Below are 17415 nucleotides of genomic sequence, written 5' to 3' on the forward strand. Positions count from 1 at the left end.
ACTCGGTCGCGCGCGGCTTGTTCCGTCGGAAGTAGCCGGGCGGCTTTTCCTGGGAGTGGGTTCCGTTACGGCTTTTTCCATCCAACCAAACCGACATCTTACACTTATTTTGGTTGGTATAACGAACGAAAGCCCTCAGCTCTCATGCTGAGAGCTACTGAATATCTCTCGAATCAACCCATCTAGATCCGAGACCCCGCTCCAGCCCTGGAAATCGCACCGCAGCAGGTCGTCGAACAGGTTCAAAAACTCCGACGGCGGAGACGGAGCAACTGTAGGAGGCTGTCCCGGCAGGAGGCCCGCCTGCCACGAGAGCGTGGGGTCGTCCTCGTAAGAAGTTGAGCTCTGCCCCTGGACGACCCTACTCCTCGGGTCAACATGCTGCAGCTGGGCCGCCAGGACGCCAGGGTCCCGCAGGCGATGGCGCACCGGCGACGACGCGGTCTCGCCGGGGCCGGCCTGGCTCTTGAGCAGCCGCTGCACTGTCACGTTGGACAGCTGGGCGATGCAGTCCCGCGCGCTGGCGGCCTCCGCCCAGTGCTCGCCGATACTGCTCAAGATGCTCTGCGCGGTGTTGAGCCGGCGAATCAGTTCGTCCATGCGGAACCGCGTCGCCGTCTCCGGCACCTTCCAGATCCCGTGCAGGAGGACGAGCGTCCCCAGGAAGACGGCGTGCACGGCCAGCCGGCTGTACAGCAGTCGGCCGGCGTCGTACAGATCGCCGAAGCACTGCAGCAGCATGAAGGCGTGCTGGACGCACAGATCCAGCATCTCCGGGGCGGGCGCGGGGATCGCCGGGCTGGGCCGCAGGAGGAGCACCATCGTCTCGTGGTACTTGGCGTGGCAGTACGCGGTCATCCCGGTGTCTTGGTCCCGTGGGGGCTGCGGCACGGCGGACTGCCACTCCTGCAGGGATCGTATCATGTCCCGCTGCCAGGCGAAGATGTCCTTCACGGGCGGGTATGCGTAGGCGGGCGCGTCGCGGCAGATGCTGTGCATGACGTATTTGATCTCGGAATTGAGCTGCGCCAGTTTGAAAAGGTGGATTGAGTAGGACATGTGGGAGGGCGCTTCCAGCGATATGGGCTGGTTGGCGGTGCGATTCATGAGGTTGCTGTCGGGTATGTCCAGGGGGAACTGTCGTTGATCAGTAAAGCATCGTCACAAATAGGAGACTCTGATGAAGGCTCATGCATACCCGTATTTCACACGCTTCGTCCCTGAGTCCGATTGGACGACCCATCATGGTGCAGACTGTGCGGTCAAATGTGTACGCCACCCAGAACACCCGTGTCCGCATCTCTTGGGTGAACAGCGAAATCTGGTAAGACGGAGACGCGCGAACATCGCGTTGTAACCCCAAGTCTATCACGCTCGCCAGGCACTGGTAGTTCAGATTCCAGATGTTGACGTTGCAAGAGGGGTTATACAAAGCGTAGACCATGAGCAGCAACAAGCACTGTAGCGCGGCCATTGACCCATCGTGGCAAACGTAGTCCACGTACTTCATGGCCGACGCGTAGTAGCCTTCCACCGGGAGCTGGAGCTTGCATTGGCGGGAAAGGTTCAGTGACGCGATCGCTAGAACCATATACACCTGAAACGTGCTGGTTGGGTTTTCCTCCGGAGCGCTGTACACGTCATTCAGCAGCTCCAGGTGGCGCTGCTCGTGTAGGAATGGGTACAGGAGATGGACGGTTCGGAAGTAGGTGGTTGAGAGCTCGACAGCGACCTCCTTCTCTGGTGGCAGCGGGGCTGGTGGGTTCAGCAACTCGACGGGCAGGTGGGATAGATTGCCGCTGGCAGTGGATTCCTGCCTACCGCGCCACCCTGTGTTCGAGAAGATGCGCTTGGCGAAGAAGTACCCACTCGAAGGGCCGATGTAACGGGGATCACTCCCCCGGGAGAGGGACACCAGTCCGATCTCGTGGGCTTGGTGTGGCTCGTCCTGCATTGGGGCATGATGCGAGATCGACTGGTCGGGGGTGGGTAGGGCGGCTGCGCTTGTCTCCGCCACGACAGCAGTAGCTTGAGACATTGACTGATCGGGCGTCGGCAGGGTGGCTTGGCTCGATTCATTGGGAGCCTGCTGTAAATCTTGCGGAGATGCATGGTTCTGCTGCATGCTCTCTTCCATGATTGACTCGTCTAGGGTCTCGGAGTGCCGCTCTGGGCCATTGCTCAGGTCGACATTCGAGCACTTTTCACGGACGATCGACTCCAGCCACTTAATCCTGTTTTCCATATTCGCAATGTACCTACAACCATAGGATTAGTACGGGTAGTCAGACCCTCAAATTACGGCAGCGACTAACGAGCGATGCACTTCCTGCTTCCCATCGTTGACGCAAGCGACGCCCGATTTCTGGCATGCGCCACAGGTAGGGGTGATGCCATCGCAGCGGATCTTGCGACGCTGGCAGCGTCTACAGGCGGCACGATTGCGCGCGCGCCTGGGTGAGTCCATCGAGCGCAGTATAAGGAGAGGTAGTCTGGCCTAATGAGACCGTGCAATGCATGGAGCAAACGGAGACTCGCCGCGAAGGGATGAGAAGATTGGCACGGCCGGGGAAAATCCGTTCGCCCGCTCCAATCTGGTGGTACTTGTGGCGGATGCCGACCGGAGAGCATCCGAGGGGAGCGGATACGATCCGCCGACGATAAGCCCTGATAAGAGCCGGTGGGCAGAAGTAGAGAGCAGCAACAGCAACAGCAGCGCACAGAAGGGCAATCCATTCATTCATTCAGCGGCAGCTTGGCTTTTCTTCTTGCACAGTATATCAAAAGTACTCTTCTCACCTCCACACATCACATCATGCTCCGCTTAGACGGCAAAGTTGTCCTGATCACCGGCCTGGGCCAAACCACCGAGGAAGGCTGGGGCATCGGGGCGGCCATCGCCGCCAAACTGGCCCAGCAGGGTGCCCTCATCTACGGCGGAAACCGCTCGCTCGCGTCCGCCCAACGCACCAAGTCCCGCATCGAGGAGGCCGGCGGCGTCTGCGACGTCCAGGAGACCAACGTCACCGATTCCGCCTCCGTACAAGCGCTGGTCGACGCGTGCATGCGCAAGCACGGTCGCATCGACATCCTCGTCAACAACGTCGGCAAATCCGAGCCGGGGTGTCCGGCCACCATGGCGGAAGACGTCTGGGACGCGCAGGTGGACCTGAACCTCAAGAGCATCTATCTGACCTGTCACCATGTGCTGCCGATCATGGAGAAGCAAGCGACCGGAGGATCGATTGTTAATGTGTCGAGCATTGCGGGGCTGCGGTACATCGGCAAGCCGCAGGTCGCGTACTCGGCCACCAAGGCGGCGATCATGCAGTTCACGAAGGCGACGGCGGTCATCTATGCGGACAAGAACGTGCGGTTGAACACGGTGGTGCCGGGACTGATCTATACCCCGTACACGCAGCAACTGGCGAAGAGGTATGCGCCCGGCGGGGACGAGGAGGAGTACATGCGCAAGCGGGACGCACAGGTGCCCATGGGTCGCATGGGCGATGCCTGGGATGTGGCCAATGCGGCGGTCTTTCTTGCCTCGGATGAGGCCAGGTATATCACGGGGCAGGAATTGGTGGTAGATGGCGGTATCACATCGTCAACGGGGAGGGTTTGATGTACCGTACAATAAATGAATGTTCGTGGTTGTGAGGGATAGTCATTGCCGGCTTGAAGTTCTCTGCAGTCAACCGGCTGCCAAATGCATGCTGTGCTTAAGTGACGACATATAATCTAGCCGGCGAATATCTCCTACGGACTCCGGAGGAGGATTACATATAAGCATTGAGCAATCATCAACAAATACCCCAAAGGAGTTTGATTGATAGCAAGGTGATGCAATCCGATCCGCATTGTGCTGATAAGAGGGGTAATGCAACCCTCTGATTTGCGCGCAAAGAGCCGAGGTTACACCGCTAATTTGGGCAATTTGTTGACTCCACCTTTCGTCTTGAAGTTCCCCGATAACCTGCAGATAACGCGAGCTGATGCTACCATAAAAGCCAAGCCAAGCCCCTGCCATAACTTCAATACAGAGCATTTCGAACTGTACCTTTTCTTTTAGAAGCATCATGACAATGCGATCGCTCTGGTCGGTCGCCCTGCTGGGTGCCTGGCCACTCACCCACGCCCAATTTGTTGCCCCTCCGACAGACCTGATCTCCACCAAAGGGTATCTCGATGTCCCCGTGCGGTACAAGCAGGTCCCCAACGGGATTTGCGAAACAGATCCCAGGGTGAAGAGTTTCTCCGGCTACCTCGATGTCGCCGAGAACGAACATATCTTCTTCTGGTTTTTCGAAGCGCGGAACCAAGATCCCCACGACGCCCCGCTGACAGTGTGGATCAATGGAGGTAGACCAACCCCGGTGAACTATCGCTTCCCATACAATTCTGATGCCAGAACTGCCAGGTCCCGGCTCGTCGTCCATGATCGGCCTTTTCCAGGAGAACGGCCCCTGTGGAGTGGACGCGAACGGCTCCGTGTACAACAACCCGTACTCGTGGTCGAATGCGAGCAACATGCTGTACATTGACCAGCCGGTGCAGACCGGCTTCTCGTACAGCATCCCCGTTCCCGGCTACGTCGACTCTGAGACCAGCAACGTGATCAGCCTGCCCTCGACCAGCTGCCCGGACTATGCGGCCGGCCTCTCGTGTGGGACCTACTCGTACCCCAACATCAGCCTGACGGCCAACTCGACCGACAACGCGGCCCCGAACTTCTACCGGGCGCTGCAGGGCTTCATGGGCGCGTTCCCGCAGTACTCGCGGGAGTCCTTCCACTTCACCACCGAGAGCTACGGGGGCCACTACGGACCCGTCTTCAACGAGTACATCGAGCAGCAGAACGCCCATCTCCCGCACGGAGCCAAGAAGGTCCAGCTGGAGAGTGTGATGATCGGGAACGGGTGGTACGACCCGATCATCCAGTACCAGGCCTACTACAACTTCACCGTGAGCCTCTCCCTGCCCTAAGCCTAAGACTCACTAACCCTGACCCCACCAGGTCTACCCCGGCAACACCTACGATTACCAGCCCTACAACGCCTCCATCAGCGCCCTCCTGTACAACAACGTGTACGGGCCCGGCAACTGCCTAAGCCAGCTGCGCGACTGCGCCGCGCGCGGCACGGACGCGATCTGCAGCACGGCGGACTCCTTCTGCGCGAACGAGGTAGAGAGCGTATACGACATCTACCTGGGGCGGGACGAGTACGACATCCGGGAGCTGACGCCGGACCCGTTCCCCTACGAGTTCTACGTCGACTACCTGAACACGGCGCGGGTGCAGGCGGCGATCGGGGCGTACGTCAACTTCACGGAGAGCAACAACGCGGTGTACGAGGCGTTTTCGGCCACGGGCGACGACGGCCGCCGCATGCGCACCACCGCCGACGTCGCCGCCCTGCTCCGCCAGGGCGTCTCCGTCGTCATGTACGCCGGCGACGCTGACTACAACTGCAACTGGCTGGGCGGCCAGGCCGTCGCGGCCGAGGTGGGCGCCCCCGGCTTCGCGGCCGCGGGCTACACGAACATCACAACGTCGGACGGCGTGGTGCACGGCCAGGTGCGCCAGGCCGGCCGCTTCGCCTTCGTGCGCGTCTACGAGAGCGGCCACGAGGTCCCCTTCTACCAGCCGTTGCTGGCGCTGGAGATGTTCGAGCGGGTCATCTCGGGCAAGGACGTGGCGACGGGGACGGTGGACTCCGGGGCTGAGGGGTACAAGACCGTCGGGTCGGTCAAGAGCACCTACCGCGAGGGCAATGGGACCGTGCAGTGGCAGGTGCTGGATCCGTTGGCGACATATAACACTACGACGAACAAACCGAACCCGGTCGGTGGGAAGCGGGCGCGGAGGCAGGGGTGGCGGAAGAGTGCGCTGCGGTTGCAGATGTAGTCTGCTGCTCGTCTTCTGATGCGTTTGCGTTGGAGCACAACGTATGATTGATGCGAATCTATCTTCGCTATTATTGACAAATCTATTCAATACAAAGTGTCTCCCACAACGATCCCCCATAATCTAGTTTATAACGCAAACTGACACATATACTCATCCTCCGGATCCACCTCGAAGTCGAACCGCACGAGATCCTCCTTGTACGGGAACATGTACGTCGACGTCACCCTGCCACCGGGAATTTAGCCTTAATACACAGAGTCGGGGTGGGAATGGATGACCGACCAGTGATGCTCCTGACTCGCCTGATACTCCGCCAACGCCGCCAGATTCTCATGGTAGCTGACCAGCGCGATCTGGAACCCCTTGCTGCGGTCGATCGGGTCCGTCACGCTGGGTCCGCCGACGATGAGCCGGCCATCCTTGACGCACGGAAGACTCTTGAGCTTCTTAAGCTCGGTGACGAAGGTCTTTCTGTGCTCGTCGCTCACGTCGGAGCGGAATTTGAAGAGGACTGGAGAGGAGACGTCTGGATTAGGATGGGTGCGGTTTGAGGGAAAAGTGGTTGCGGGGGGAACAGACCGATATGTACAAGGGTCATGATTGATGCTTGGGTGAATCTGTGGATAAACAGAATGTTTGGATTGATGTCAAAGTTATTGCTGCGTTGGAACGTCTTGTTATTTAAGTATATTTAAGACGACGTTGCTGCTCGGAAGCGGGCCGAGGAGGACTCGTGTATCGGGTAGTCGACGCGGATACGTCCCGCATCCCTCTTGGCGGTGCGTTTGCGGTGCGTTTGCGGTGTATTTTTGGTACTTTTGGTGTAACCGGGTTCTGGGCCACCGACTGGCGATACTTGGTATTATGATGGGAGGATGTTTGGTCATTTTTTGGGTCTCTTACTATTGCATTGCTACTACGCTGATTCCAACTGTTACTAACAGCCTCGGAAACTGCTTTCTTTCACCAAATCGACAGCATAGGAACCTCGTGCACTTACAATCCCCTTTCCTGTTTTTCCTGGTAACTCTCTAACACCAACCACACCGACATGACCATAGAGCAGCAACTTGGCCCTGAACAAAGACAGAAACTTCATTCCGACAACTCCCGATTACCACGGCCTTCGGCATTGCTGTCGATGCCAGATCTGATAGTGAGCGTGCTGGTTACAAGTGCCATATCGGTAGAACAGGGCGGGTTCGCGACCATTCTTGATGGCTCGCCAAACTGCGTGGAACGCCCGGTCAATGTTGACGTTGTCGTCCAGCTGCAGCTCCAGCCAATCGCCAACGCCATCCATCTCCAGTTTGACGCGGCCCAAAAGATCCTGGTCGCGGTCGAGGTGGTTCACATCGAAGGCGAAGACCATGTATGCGGTGAAGAGCCGGATCCAATAATGGTTCACCCACTGGCCCTTGTGCCGCATGATGAGCCGCACGAGGTTCTCCACGGCTTTGGCGGGTGTCAGCATGTTGACTGGGTAATGCTTGGGATTCTGCCGTCCCCGGAAATTGAGCAGGCCGATGCCCGCGGCGGGCAGATGGCTAGATGCGGTGGTTCGGTAGACCGACGCCCCGGGTGCGCTTCGCGGGGTATGCCGCGATAGCGGCCATAGTAAGGCCGGTTCGTCCCCGTGCTCGGCAGGACCGCAGGGCGGGTCTGGGAGGGCCGGATGGATCACGGCCTTCATGGGATACAGAAAGACCCCACGCGACTGGTCCGGGTCCCAGGCGGACTTGGGGTAGCGGTGGTCGGTGTGGAAGTGATACGCCGGCCGGGGGTAGGCGCGGTGTGACGGCTTGTCGCGCCGCAGGACGGCGCACCGGGCCTTCTTCTGGTGGATGCCTCGTCGCTTTCCTTCCGAGTCTTGGTCGCCCGTCTCCTCCTCATCCTCCACGCTGTCGCTGTGTCCCAGCGTCGCACTCCACTCCGCCATGCGCGGGCAGGCTGGGCAGACCGGGAACCCGTCCGCCCGCAGGATCTCCGCGGCCTGGTCGAGGCTCTGCTCGGGGATCGCCCATTCGGAATTCTGGACGTAGATTGGCACCCCAGCGTAGGAGGCGGCCATCTCGCCGGACACGGTGGCCTTGATACCGTTCGTGCCAAACAGATAGGACATCCGGCGGTGCAGCTCGGGACTGTCCGGGGCATCCACCGGGAACTTCACCGGCGGCGGAGGCACGGGCTTCCTGTCTTTCGCCTTGAGCCCCGGGGTCTGGTCCAACCAGTAGGGAATCTTGGCCAGCGACACCTCGTCGGGTCCCACCACGTTGACGCTCGAGACGGTTTCATTATCGGACTCAGCCGAGGTATCTGAGTCCCAGTCGGGGAGTCCGTAGTCCAGATTCGTGGCCTTGCATTGGGAGGCAAATTCTGTTTGTGCAGACTCCATCTGCTGAGTGGTCATTTTGGTGTAGTTATAAGCTTCGTACAGAGATAAAGTATACTATGATGGAGTAGAAGGGGTGACACCACAACTGTTTTGGGGGCTTATATACTGTACATCCTGTGATTTGTTGCTTGTTTGTGGAGTGAAAGTTTGTGCCATGCCTTGTCATGTTCCTCACTTTGTTTTCCTTTTATAAGCTAAAAAGCTTCATCTTGTATACACAAAAGACGTACAGTATGAGATGGATGTTGGAGATATATAAGAAGGTCGGGGTCTCTACCCGTTTCTTTGACCCTGATGTGCTATAGTACGTGTCCATTGTTAGGGTTCCATTGTTGCTTTGTGTGTACGTCTTTGTGCGAACACGAACAAAACATTGTGTCCACCGTAGTAGACTGCGTTGAACAATTACGAATCCAGCCAATCCAGGTAAGCCAGATAAGCGCAAGTCCAATTGCGCCATGCGGACGGAAATGAGGATGAGAAGCGTGGAAGGGAGGAAGCGGGGAGCTCGGATCTCTCCCGCTTTGCGTCTCGGAGAAGTTTCCGCCTCGGTTTATCCCCAGCCGACCCCGCATTGCCTCATAAAGCTGGATGTTTGGCAACATCATGAATCAATTGCCAGATTACATATCTACTCGACGCGAGAATGGAGCAGACGGAACCACCAAACCAAGACTATGATCTCCAGCAACCCATCGCCTCCACCACCGGGCTGCGGCAAGGGCTCACCTCGTACGGAGACGCCCACTTCTCCCTCTTTCTGCGCAAAGTCTTCATCAAAGCCCTAGGTTACTCGGAGGATGCGCTCTCCCGTCCCATCATCGGGATCATCAACACTGGCTCGGGCTTCAACCCCTGCCATGGGAACGTGCCGCAGCTGATGGAGGCGGCCAAGCGAGGCGTTCACCTTGCAGGAGGAATCGCCATCGACTTCCCCACCATCAGCCTGCACGAGGGCTTCTCCCATCCGACCAGCATGTTCCTGCGTAATCTCATGAGCATGGACACCGAGGAGATGATCCGTGCTCAGCCTGTGGATGCTTGCATCATGATCGGAGGTATGTACAGGACAGGGCAAAACAGTTCCCCTTACGATCGTGAACATGTGTGATCAGGCTGACACCCGATCTTCAGGCTGTGACAAGACGGTCCCTGCTCAGATCATGGGCGGCATATCCGCCAACAAGCCCATCTTGCCCCTGCTCACCGGCCCCATGATGCCCGGCAGTCATCGCGGCAAGCGAATCGGCGCCTGCACCGACTGCCGGAACAACTGGGCTTCGTACCGGGCGGGCACGATCGACATGGAGGAGATTGGAGCGATCAACGAGGAACTGGCGCCAACAGTGCGTATCCCAGCGCTTCCCCCTCTCACCCCCACTCCACAGCCCTAACTTCTCCCCAACTAGGTCGGCACCTGCGGAGTAATGGGCACCGCCAGCACGATGGCCTGCATCACCGCAGCCCTAGGCCTCATCCCGCTGCAGGGGGCCTCCGCGCCCGCCGTCTCAGCCGCCCGCCTGCGCATCGCCGAGCAGACGGGCGCCAACGCAGTGGCCGCAGCGCAACACCGCGACCAGCGCACCCCCCAAGCCCTCCTCACAGCCGACTCCTTCCACAACGCAGCCGTCGTCCTCCAGGCCATCGGCGGCTCAACAAACGCAATGGTGCACCTGATGGCGATCATCAACCGGCACCCCGACGTCAGCGGGACCCTGACCCTCGACACATTAGACACCATCGGCCGCACGACCCCGCTGCTGGTGGACCTCAAGCCCAGCGGCGACAACTACATGACCGACTTCCACAACGCAGGGGGATTGCTCTGCTTGCTGCACCGACTGCGACCACTCCTCAAGACCTCCGCGCGCACCATCACCGGCGAGACCCTCGGCGAGATCTTAGACCGCACCCCGTTCCGCGACCACGACTTCTCGCGCAGTATCATCCGCACCCTGGAGAATCCGCTCCACCCCAACGCCTCCCTGGTCGTCCTGCACGGCAACATCGCGCCCGACGGGGCCGTCTGCAAGGCTTCCGCCTCCAAGGACAAGCGGCTCCTGCAGCACACGGGCCCCGCCGTCGTCTTCGAGAACCCGCGCGACCTCGCCGCCCGCCTCGATTCCCCAGACCTAGACGTGACCCCGGACTCCGTCCTCGTGCTGAAGGGTATCGGCCCCATCGGGAACCCCGGCATGCCCGAGGCCGGCATGATCCCCATCCCGCGCAAGCTGGCCGCCCAGGGCGTCACGGATATGCTGCGGCTCTCGGATGGCCGCATGTCCGGGACAGCGGGGGGCACCATCGTGCTGCACGTGGCCCCGGAGGCGGCGGTGCCGACTTCGCCGTTCGGGGCGGTGCGCACCGGGGATCGGATTACCCTGGATGTGGAGAAGCGGGTGCTGCGGTTGGAGGTGAATGAGGAGGAGTTGCGGCGGAGGGTGGAGGAGCGGCGGGTGCAGGTCGTGGAGGGAGCGTCAGCGGAGGAGGAAACATGGACTGCGCGGCGGGCCAGGCGCGGGTATCGCGGGCTGTATGAGCGGGAGGTCAATCAGGCGCATGAGGGGGCGGACTTCCGCTTTCTGACGGCCCGCGGGCCTGGGGAGGTGTAGTTTGTGTTAGGTATATGTATAGTATACTGATGATTGTGTTAGATGGTTGTGAATGGAGACGGTATGTGCATGTATTTCTTGGCCTGTAATGTACAGCTTTTGGACTGAGGATCTAAGTAAGGCAGCTTATTACAGTCAAAGAAGGCTGGAGCCATGATGTGAGGGGAGACTTTCGACCCCATGTCTAGAAGATCGACCGATACCAACCCAGATTCACGCTAGGGAGCAAGGGAACTCTTTCCCCTCAACCGCGGCCCCCATCTCCGAAATGCAAAGGGAATAGGAATCATCGCGGCTGCCAGACACCCCAGTAACGTCGCCGCCCACTGGATCCCCAGGTTCTCGAACATCTGCTTCGTGAACAGCGGAAACCCAGCCGCCACGCTGGAGCGGAGGATGATGTTGGCCGCCACGGTCGATGCCGCCCTAAGTCATGTCAGTCAACTGCCCAACAACACACAAGAATGTCCCAACCAACTTACAACGGGAGATACGAATCAACCAAATAGTTGAAACACGGGAGGAAGATGCACAGCACGCCGAATCCCACAAAGACACCGGCGGCAGTGGGTGCCATCCAATGGATGCGCGGGGTGAATCCTGTCCAGCCGAACCTTTTTTCCCCCACACGTCAGCATGGTGCTCGTGCGAGTCGCGAAGATGATGTTGAGTACACGTACCAGAAGATCCCGATCGTGAACATCGGAGCACCGATCATCGCGGGCCCTAACCGCCATTCCGGAATGGGGCGATTGTCGTTCGCGATGAGTTTCTTGACATATCCGGAATGCTGGGAGAGAATGAAGGCACAGGCGAGGATCTGGCCGATGATAAGGCCGATGAAGGGCAGGCCGCTGACGCCGAGGTTCATGTGGTAGACCGTCTGGAACACGTACGGGTAGGCCTCGAGCAGGGCGTAGACCAGCCCGTAGATGAATGACATGTACATCGAGATCAGCAAGATGATGGGCTCGGTGAGGAGCATCCGCAGCGGGCGCGTGAAATTCTTCTGCAGCAGCGCGGTCAGGTCGATCTCGACTTCGTCCTGCTTGGCGTGGATGCCCCAGTTGCGGGTTGCCCGGCGGATGGCGGCTGCTTTTTCGACCAGGAGAATGGGGGCATATGTCTCTTTCAGGAAGGCGAAGGAGATAATGCCCAATGCGAAACCCATCAAGGCGGGGAGGTAGAGCGTCCAGCGCCAGCCGAGGGAACTGGAGGTGATGAACCCGCCGATGAATGGGGCGCAGAAGGGGCCAACAAACACGGTAAGCGCGTAGATGGTCATGGCGAACCCCCGGTGGGCATTGTTGTAGATATCCGTCAGCACGCCGGGGACGACGGACAACGGGCAGGCCCCGAACGCCCCCGCGAAGAAGCGGCAGATGATGACCGTCTGAAGGTCCTTGCCCACAGCCGAGCCGATGTCGAAGATGGCTCCGCCGACGAGCCCTAGGATCAGGGGCCACCGTCGGCCGATCAACTCCGAGGCGGGTCCCCAGATCAGAGGGCCCGATGCGAAGCCCAGGACGTAGAGGGTGGTCCCCAAGGTGGCTACCTCGGTGCTGACGCCGAAGGCTTCGCCCACTTGCTCGGTTCCTGGGGCGAACACGCCGCTGGCGAAGGATGCGACGAAGGTGCCGGCACAGGCTATGACGGAGATGTACAGCCTAGAATGGAGTGTTAGCTATTGTTTTCAATCTTCTCATTGTCCTCGGCGTCTTACTTGACGGCGAAGTCCCAGTTGAAAGGATGCTTGGGGTCGTCAGGTCCGTCGAACTCAACAACGTATTCAGCTGGATCAGGAAGGGGTCTTGGGAAACGCTTCCCTGCTCCCATAGAATAGCCTAAAGGCTTTTCGTTCTTGAGAGGTTCATCTATGTCACTGCCCACAGTCAGGTCGTACTGCAGGCTCTCGCTCCTGCTTTTGTGTAATTCGCCTGTTTCGAGGTCTTCAGTGCTCATGGCGTCTGTCTTGAGCAATAGATTATGTTTAGTTGAGGGTCATGTGTTCCAGTTGATTTAGACGAATTTTTCAACCTGAAATGATCCTGCACTACAGGGCATTTTGTATGTGACGTTCATGCTGTCGGGTATTGCGGGCCGCCCACAGGCTTTCCGCCGACGGCCTGACATGCTTTGAGGGTCTCCAGCACTCTAACTTAGCCACTATGACCGAACTCTTGTATATGAGTTGCGCTTCAAACAGACAAAAGCCCAGGTGGGAATTTCGCAGTCCATGAGCCCTTCACCTTGAAATGAACCCGATACCTCATTATGCCAAGACCCAACAAAGCGACCGTCGCAACTATTTCAAGTCTTCAAGGGTGGGCCGCATTACCGCAAAGACATTGGCTTCTAGGTTCCGCAATAGCCGCACTAGCCACAACCAGTTATTCGTTGAAGGTAAGATATCTCTTCCTCAATGGCTGCCAAGACGTCGTGAGGCCATGTGGACCCGGTAGGGATAGGATGCGGGTTAGTCCGCCGCCGCAAAGATTGAATGGAGCATTAATCCTGGTGCCCAGTCCTCAGTCCTCAGGTGTTTGGGGGGTTCGCTGCGGAGTGCGCATTACCCCGCTCCAGGTGGTTTCCTGCACATGAAGACTCTCGTCACGTCCCATAATCATTATTTATATCTGCTTGAAGAGGATGAAGGCTCGACTCAAAGAAAGATAAGCATTGTGCACCATCGACATTCGTTATTTCACCACGTTTCAATCCCAGCGGACGTATGGAGCCTTCATCGACTGAACAATTCTAATCATCTCGAACGAGGCGGCATCTAGCGCCGACTGAATCAAGAGCCCTAACCTCTTCGAGACCAAACAGCACCAATCATCAGGCGATTTTCAAGCCCAACTGCGGGATAGAATGTTGTCACTGTTCAGCTGAATCTCTGCATCGAATCGCCATCTTCTTCAAGATTAATCGCTTCGTATATCTCGGTTGCCTATTTTCGTTTGTTTGCCCGAGCTCCTCCGCCAAGCACAGCCATGCGCGTAACAGCCATGCGTGTATATAAGGCCACTGGGTGGAATCTGCACCTGCATCTTCCACCAGCTAGAGGAACCCCAGGTGAACGCTCAACTGCGTCACAATAGAAATCGCGTGAGGCTGTCGACTATGGCTAAGCTCATATACCACCTCGCGGCCTTCACGGCCGCGGTGACGCAGGTCGTACTCGCGCACACCAGTCTCGACTCCCAATACCGGATCGACGTGCACTCCCACCCGGTCCCACAGATCTGGCTGGATGCGCTGGTCGAAGAAGGCTACCCCACCGTGAATGGCAGTCTGATCGTGGAGGGCTTCCCGGTGCCGGACTGGACGCTGGCGGGCCACCTCCAGAACATGGACAGCTACGGGGTCAACTACTCGACGCTGAGCGTGACCACCCCCGGCGTGTACTTCCTGGCGTCCAAGCCCCAGAAGGCCAAACGGCTGGCCCGTGAGCTCAACAACCTGCTGCACAACTACACCCAATCCTATCCGACACGCTTGGGAGCGCTATGCCTCCTGCCTCTGCCCAACGTTGCGGACGCATTGGAGGAGATCAAGGTACCGCCCTTGCCCCTAGTTACCCAACCATTAGCTCGCCCCTGTGCAACAACCCTAACAGTCCGACCATAGTACTGCCTCGACACCCTCCACTTCGACGGCATCGGCCTCTACACCAACTACAACGGCCTGTACCTAGGGGACGCGACCCTCGACCCCGTCTTCGCGGCCCTGAACCAGCGCCGCGCCACCGTCTTCGTGCACCCCGCGACGCCCGGCTGCGCCGACGCGACCCTCGGCTACGGCGGCCCCCTGACGGAGTACCCCTTCGACAGCGTGCGCGCGATGGAGAACATGCTGCTGACCGGCCAGCGCGCGCGTTACCCCAACGTCACGATGATCTACCCGCACGGCGGCGGCGCCATGCCCTACCTGGCCGGTCGCATCGCGGGCGTCGCCAGTCTCCCCGCGTTGGGGGCGCTGAACCCGGCGACCGTGGTCGCTCAGCTGAAGGGGTATTATTTTGACACGGCGTCGGCGTATTCGGCAATCCAGCTACAGGCGTTGAAGGCGTTTATTGGGGTGGGACGGATTGTGACGGGGACGGATTGTAAGTCATCTTTATCTTCTTTTTCTTTTTTCCTCTTCCACTCTTTTGTTCTTGAGGATGTATTGTACCGTGGTGACCGAATGCTGATGGCTGATGGCTGATGGTGGTGTTAGTTCCGTACGTGCCGGTCAGTCAGGCGAAACCGGGGCTCGCGTCGATCCAGGCGAATGGCAATTTCACCGAGGCGGAAATGGCGCGGATCAATCATCAGAATGCATTGGCCATATTCCCTCGCATTGCGGCCAAGCTTGGGTTGTGAAAATCAGGATGAGGATTGGCGAGATGAGAGTACTGTACAGTGAAAAGGGTGGCACGTGATTTGGGAGGGTGAGAACCAATGGAATGCAATGAGAAAAGAATTGAAATGTTGAACACAGAAATAAGATGTTGAGTGCTCCGCACCTTCGGATGGCCGAGGCCCTGCGGGTCCTTCCGGCATTTGGTCTGTCTGATTACCGATTAGTGAACATTCCTGAGCACTTTTTGAACATTCTTTGGGAGGGCATCAGCCCATGTGACTAAGCAGCCCTGGCCCCAACAGATCCGATCCCTCCTTGTCAACATAAGAGCACAACATCGGTCCCAGTACGCCTGGTCAACCATGTTGGAGTTGTGTCGATCTTGATACAAGAAATCCTTTGGTTTGAGAGATCGAGTCAGTGATATGGCTGACTTGAGCCGTTGGGAACGCTGCAGCGAATGAGATGGTACCTTTTCATCTGATTCGACATCGAACCACATCCGCATCATGTCACTGGCCCAACAGTCCCGGAGGCGAGTCGGTCGCCTTTGTGTCAATATCGTCCACTATAGAAGAGATAAGACCACTGGCTGCTCTGATGCTCGTTGTTGAGAACAGACTACATCAGAATTTCATGCCTACTGTTGAATATCATTGATCCATCTCTTTTCCATCTTGAGGCCAACCTGGCATCCCTCCTGATCCGGTAGTACACACATACCCCCAATCAGGCCACCATGCCTCCCAAACCCTCCAACACATCCTCTGTACGGACAGGGGATGGGCCGAAGAAAGTGCACATAGCCGACACCCCCATCACCCTGCGCAACTGGCACCAACACATCGACTGGCTCAATGTCATCATGATCATCGGCATTCCGCTCTACGGCTGCATCCAAGCCTTCTGGGTTCCCTTGCAACTCAAGACCGCCATCTGGGCCATTGCCTACTATTTCTTCACCGGCCTAGGCATCACCGCCGGTACGTGCTCTCAGCCTCAGCCCACAACCATCAACCCCAGAACTCTACCCTAACCTCACCCGATTCTTCACAGGCTACCACCGCCTCTGGTCCCACAGCTCCTACTCCGCAACCCTCCCGCTTCGCATCTGGCTCGCCGCCGCCGGAGGCGGAGCGGTCGAGGGTTCCGCGCGGTGGTGGTCACGGCTGCACCGGGCACACCACCGGTACACCGACACCGACCAAGACCCGTACTCAGTGAACAAGGGCCTGTTCTACTCGCACTTTGGGTGGATGATCTTGAAACAGAACCCCAAGCGGATTGGACGGACGGACATTTCCGATCTGAACGAGGACCCCGTGGTGGTGTGGCAGCACCGACACTACCTCCTCGTGGTGGCGGTGATGGGCATGGGGGTGCCGATGCTGGGCGCGGGCCTCTGGGGCGACTGGTGGGGCGGGTTCATCTACGCGGGGATCCTGCGCATCTTCTTCGTGCAGCAGGCGACCTTCTGTATCAACTCGCTGGCCCACTGGCTGGGCGAGCAGCCCTTTGACGACCGCAACTCCCCGCGTGACCATGCCATCACTGCCCTCGCGACTCTGGGTGAGGGCTACCATAACTTCCATCACGAGTTTCCCTCGGATTATCGCAATGCGATCCAGTGGTATCAGTATGACCCGACTAAGTGGATGATCTGGCTGTGGAAGCAGATGGGGCTGGCGTATGACTTGAAGGTGTTCCGTGCGAATGAGATTGAGAAGGGGAGGGTGCAGCAGATGCAGAAGAAGGTCGATCAGCGGCGCGCGAGGTTGGATTGGGGTACGCCTATCGCCGACTTGCCGGTGTTGGAGTGGGAGGAGTATGTGGAGTTGGCGAAGAGTCGGGCCCTGGTGGCGGTGGCTGGAGTGGTGCATGATGTGAGTCAGTTTGTGGAGGAGCATCCCGGTGGACGGGCGATGATTACGGCTGGGATTGGGAAGGATGTGACGGCTATGTTCAATGGAGGCGTGTATTATCATTCGAATGCGGCGCATAATCTTCTGTCGATGATGCGCGTCGGGGTGATTCGAGGTGAGAGTGAGGTGGAGATATTGAAGCAGTCGCGGAAGGGGGAGTAGAGGTTGGTTAGATAGATGAAGTGATTTGTTCTCTCTTGTTCAGAATGGTTATCTGCCAGTCGGGAT

The 17415-nt window shown here is 58.3% G+C and overlaps 9 protein-coding genes across 9 annotated transcripts; 5 read left to right on the forward strand and 4 right to left on the reverse strand.

Moving 5' to 3' along the window:
• Nucleotides 1–135: 135 nt before the first annotated feature.
• Nucleotides 136–2506, reverse strand: BO86DRAFT_433405 (Zn(II)2Cys6 transcription factor; the record flags this gene model as incomplete). The annotated part of the gene is made up of 4 exons (XM_025675839.1): nucleotides 2316–2506; nucleotides 1199–2258; nucleotides 366–1137; nucleotides 136–272 (listed from the first exon to the last, which is right to left on the reverse strand). The coding sequence occupies exons 1-4, from the start codon at nucleotides 2465–2467 to the stop codon at nucleotides 136–138; spliced, it is 2121 nt and encodes a 706-aa protein (XP_025526253.1). The 5' UTR covers nucleotides 2468–2506.
• A 275-nt stretch (nucleotides 2507–2781) lies between these two features.
• Nucleotides 2782–3625, forward strand: BO86DRAFT_341577 (SDR family NAD(P)-dependent oxidoreductase; the record flags this gene model as incomplete). Its single annotated transcript, XM_025669084.1, has 1 exon — nucleotides 2782–3625. Exon 1 carries the CDS (start codon nucleotides 2816–2818, stop codon nucleotides 3623–3625), a length of 810 nt encoding a protein of 269 aa, XP_025526254.1. The 5' UTR covers nucleotides 2782–2815.
• Nucleotides 3626–4051: 426 nt separating this feature from the next.
• On the forward strand, nucleotides 4052–5908 carry BO86DRAFT_365001 (serine carboxypeptidase; the record flags this gene model as incomplete). Its single annotated transcript, XM_025670035.1, has 3 exons — nucleotides 4052–4362; nucleotides 4421–4965; nucleotides 5018–5908. Exons 1-3 carry the CDS (start codon nucleotides 4080–4082, stop codon nucleotides 5906–5908), a joined length of 1719 nt encoding a protein of 572 aa, XP_025526255.1. The 5' UTR covers nucleotides 4052–4079.
• Nucleotides 5909–6036: 128 nt separating this feature from the next.
• Nucleotides 6037–6533, reverse strand: BO86DRAFT_365003 (Dabb family protein; the record flags this gene model as incomplete). The annotated part of the gene is made up of 3 exons (XM_025670036.1): nucleotides 6491–6533; nucleotides 6194–6422; nucleotides 6037–6136 (listed from the first exon to the last, which is right to left on the reverse strand). Exons 1-3 carry the CDS (start codon nucleotides 6507–6509, stop codon nucleotides 6037–6039), a joined length of 348 nt encoding a protein of 115 aa, XP_025526256.1. The 5' UTR covers nucleotides 6510–6533.
• Nucleotides 6534–7025: 492 nt separating this feature from the next.
• On the reverse strand, nucleotides 7026–8321 carry BO86DRAFT_400911 (uncharacterized protein; the record flags this gene model as incomplete). Its single annotated transcript, XM_025673738.1, has 1 exon — nucleotides 7026–8321. One exon carries the CDS (start codon nucleotides 8319–8321, stop codon nucleotides 7026–7028), a length of 1296 nt encoding a protein of 431 aa, XP_025526257.1.
• Nucleotides 8322–8935: 614 nt separating this feature from the next.
• Nucleotides 8936–10949, forward strand: ilv3C (putative dihydroxy-acid dehydratase). The gene is made up of 3 exons (XM_025675840.1): nucleotides 8936–9364; nucleotides 9441–9652; nucleotides 9716–10949. The coding sequence occupies exons 1-3, from the start codon at nucleotides 8953–8955 to the stop codon at nucleotides 10916–10918; spliced, it is 1827 nt and encodes a 608-aa protein (XP_025526258.1). The 5' UTR covers nucleotides 8936–8952; the 3' UTR covers nucleotides 10919–10949.
• Nucleotides 10950–11136: 187 nt separating this feature from the next.
• On the reverse strand, nucleotides 11137–12754 carry BO86DRAFT_316401 (MFS transporter; the record flags this gene model as incomplete). Its single annotated transcript, XM_025668126.1, has 4 exons — nucleotides 11137–11344; nucleotides 11401–11532; nucleotides 11593–12585; nucleotides 12642–12754. The coding sequence occupies 4 exons, from the start codon at nucleotides 12752–12754 to the stop codon at nucleotides 11137–11139; spliced, it is 1446 nt and encodes a 481-aa protein (XP_025526259.1).
• Nucleotides 12755–13617: 863 nt separating this feature from the next.
• BO86DRAFT_365011 (amidohydrolase family protein) lies at nucleotides 13618–15285 on the forward strand (the record flags this gene model as incomplete). The annotated part of the gene is made up of 3 exons (XM_025670037.1): nucleotides 13618–14476; nucleotides 14549–15026; nucleotides 15140–15285. Exons 1-3 carry the CDS (start codon nucleotides 14042–14044, stop codon nucleotides 15283–15285), a joined length of 1059 nt encoding a protein of 352 aa, XP_025526260.1. The 5' UTR covers nucleotides 13618–14041.
• Nucleotides 15286–16004: 719 nt separating this feature from the next.
• BO86DRAFT_316191 (acyl-CoA desaturase) lies at nucleotides 16005–17349 on the forward strand (the record flags this gene model as incomplete). The annotated part of the gene is made up of 2 exons (XM_025668121.1): nucleotides 16005–16248; nucleotides 16322–17349. 2 exons carry the CDS (start codon nucleotides 16005–16007, stop codon nucleotides 17347–17349), a joined length of 1272 nt encoding a protein of 423 aa, XP_025526261.1.
• Nucleotides 17350–17415: the final 66 nt, after the last annotated feature.

The sequence above is a fragment of the Aspergillus japonicus genome (assembly GCF_003184785.1).
Source record: "Aspergillus japonicus CBS 114.51 unplaced genomic scaffold BO86scaffold_35, whole genome shotgun sequence".
Classification (NCBI taxonomy): Eukaryota; Fungi; Ascomycota; class Eurotiomycetes; order Eurotiales; family Aspergillaceae; genus Aspergillus; species Aspergillus japonicus.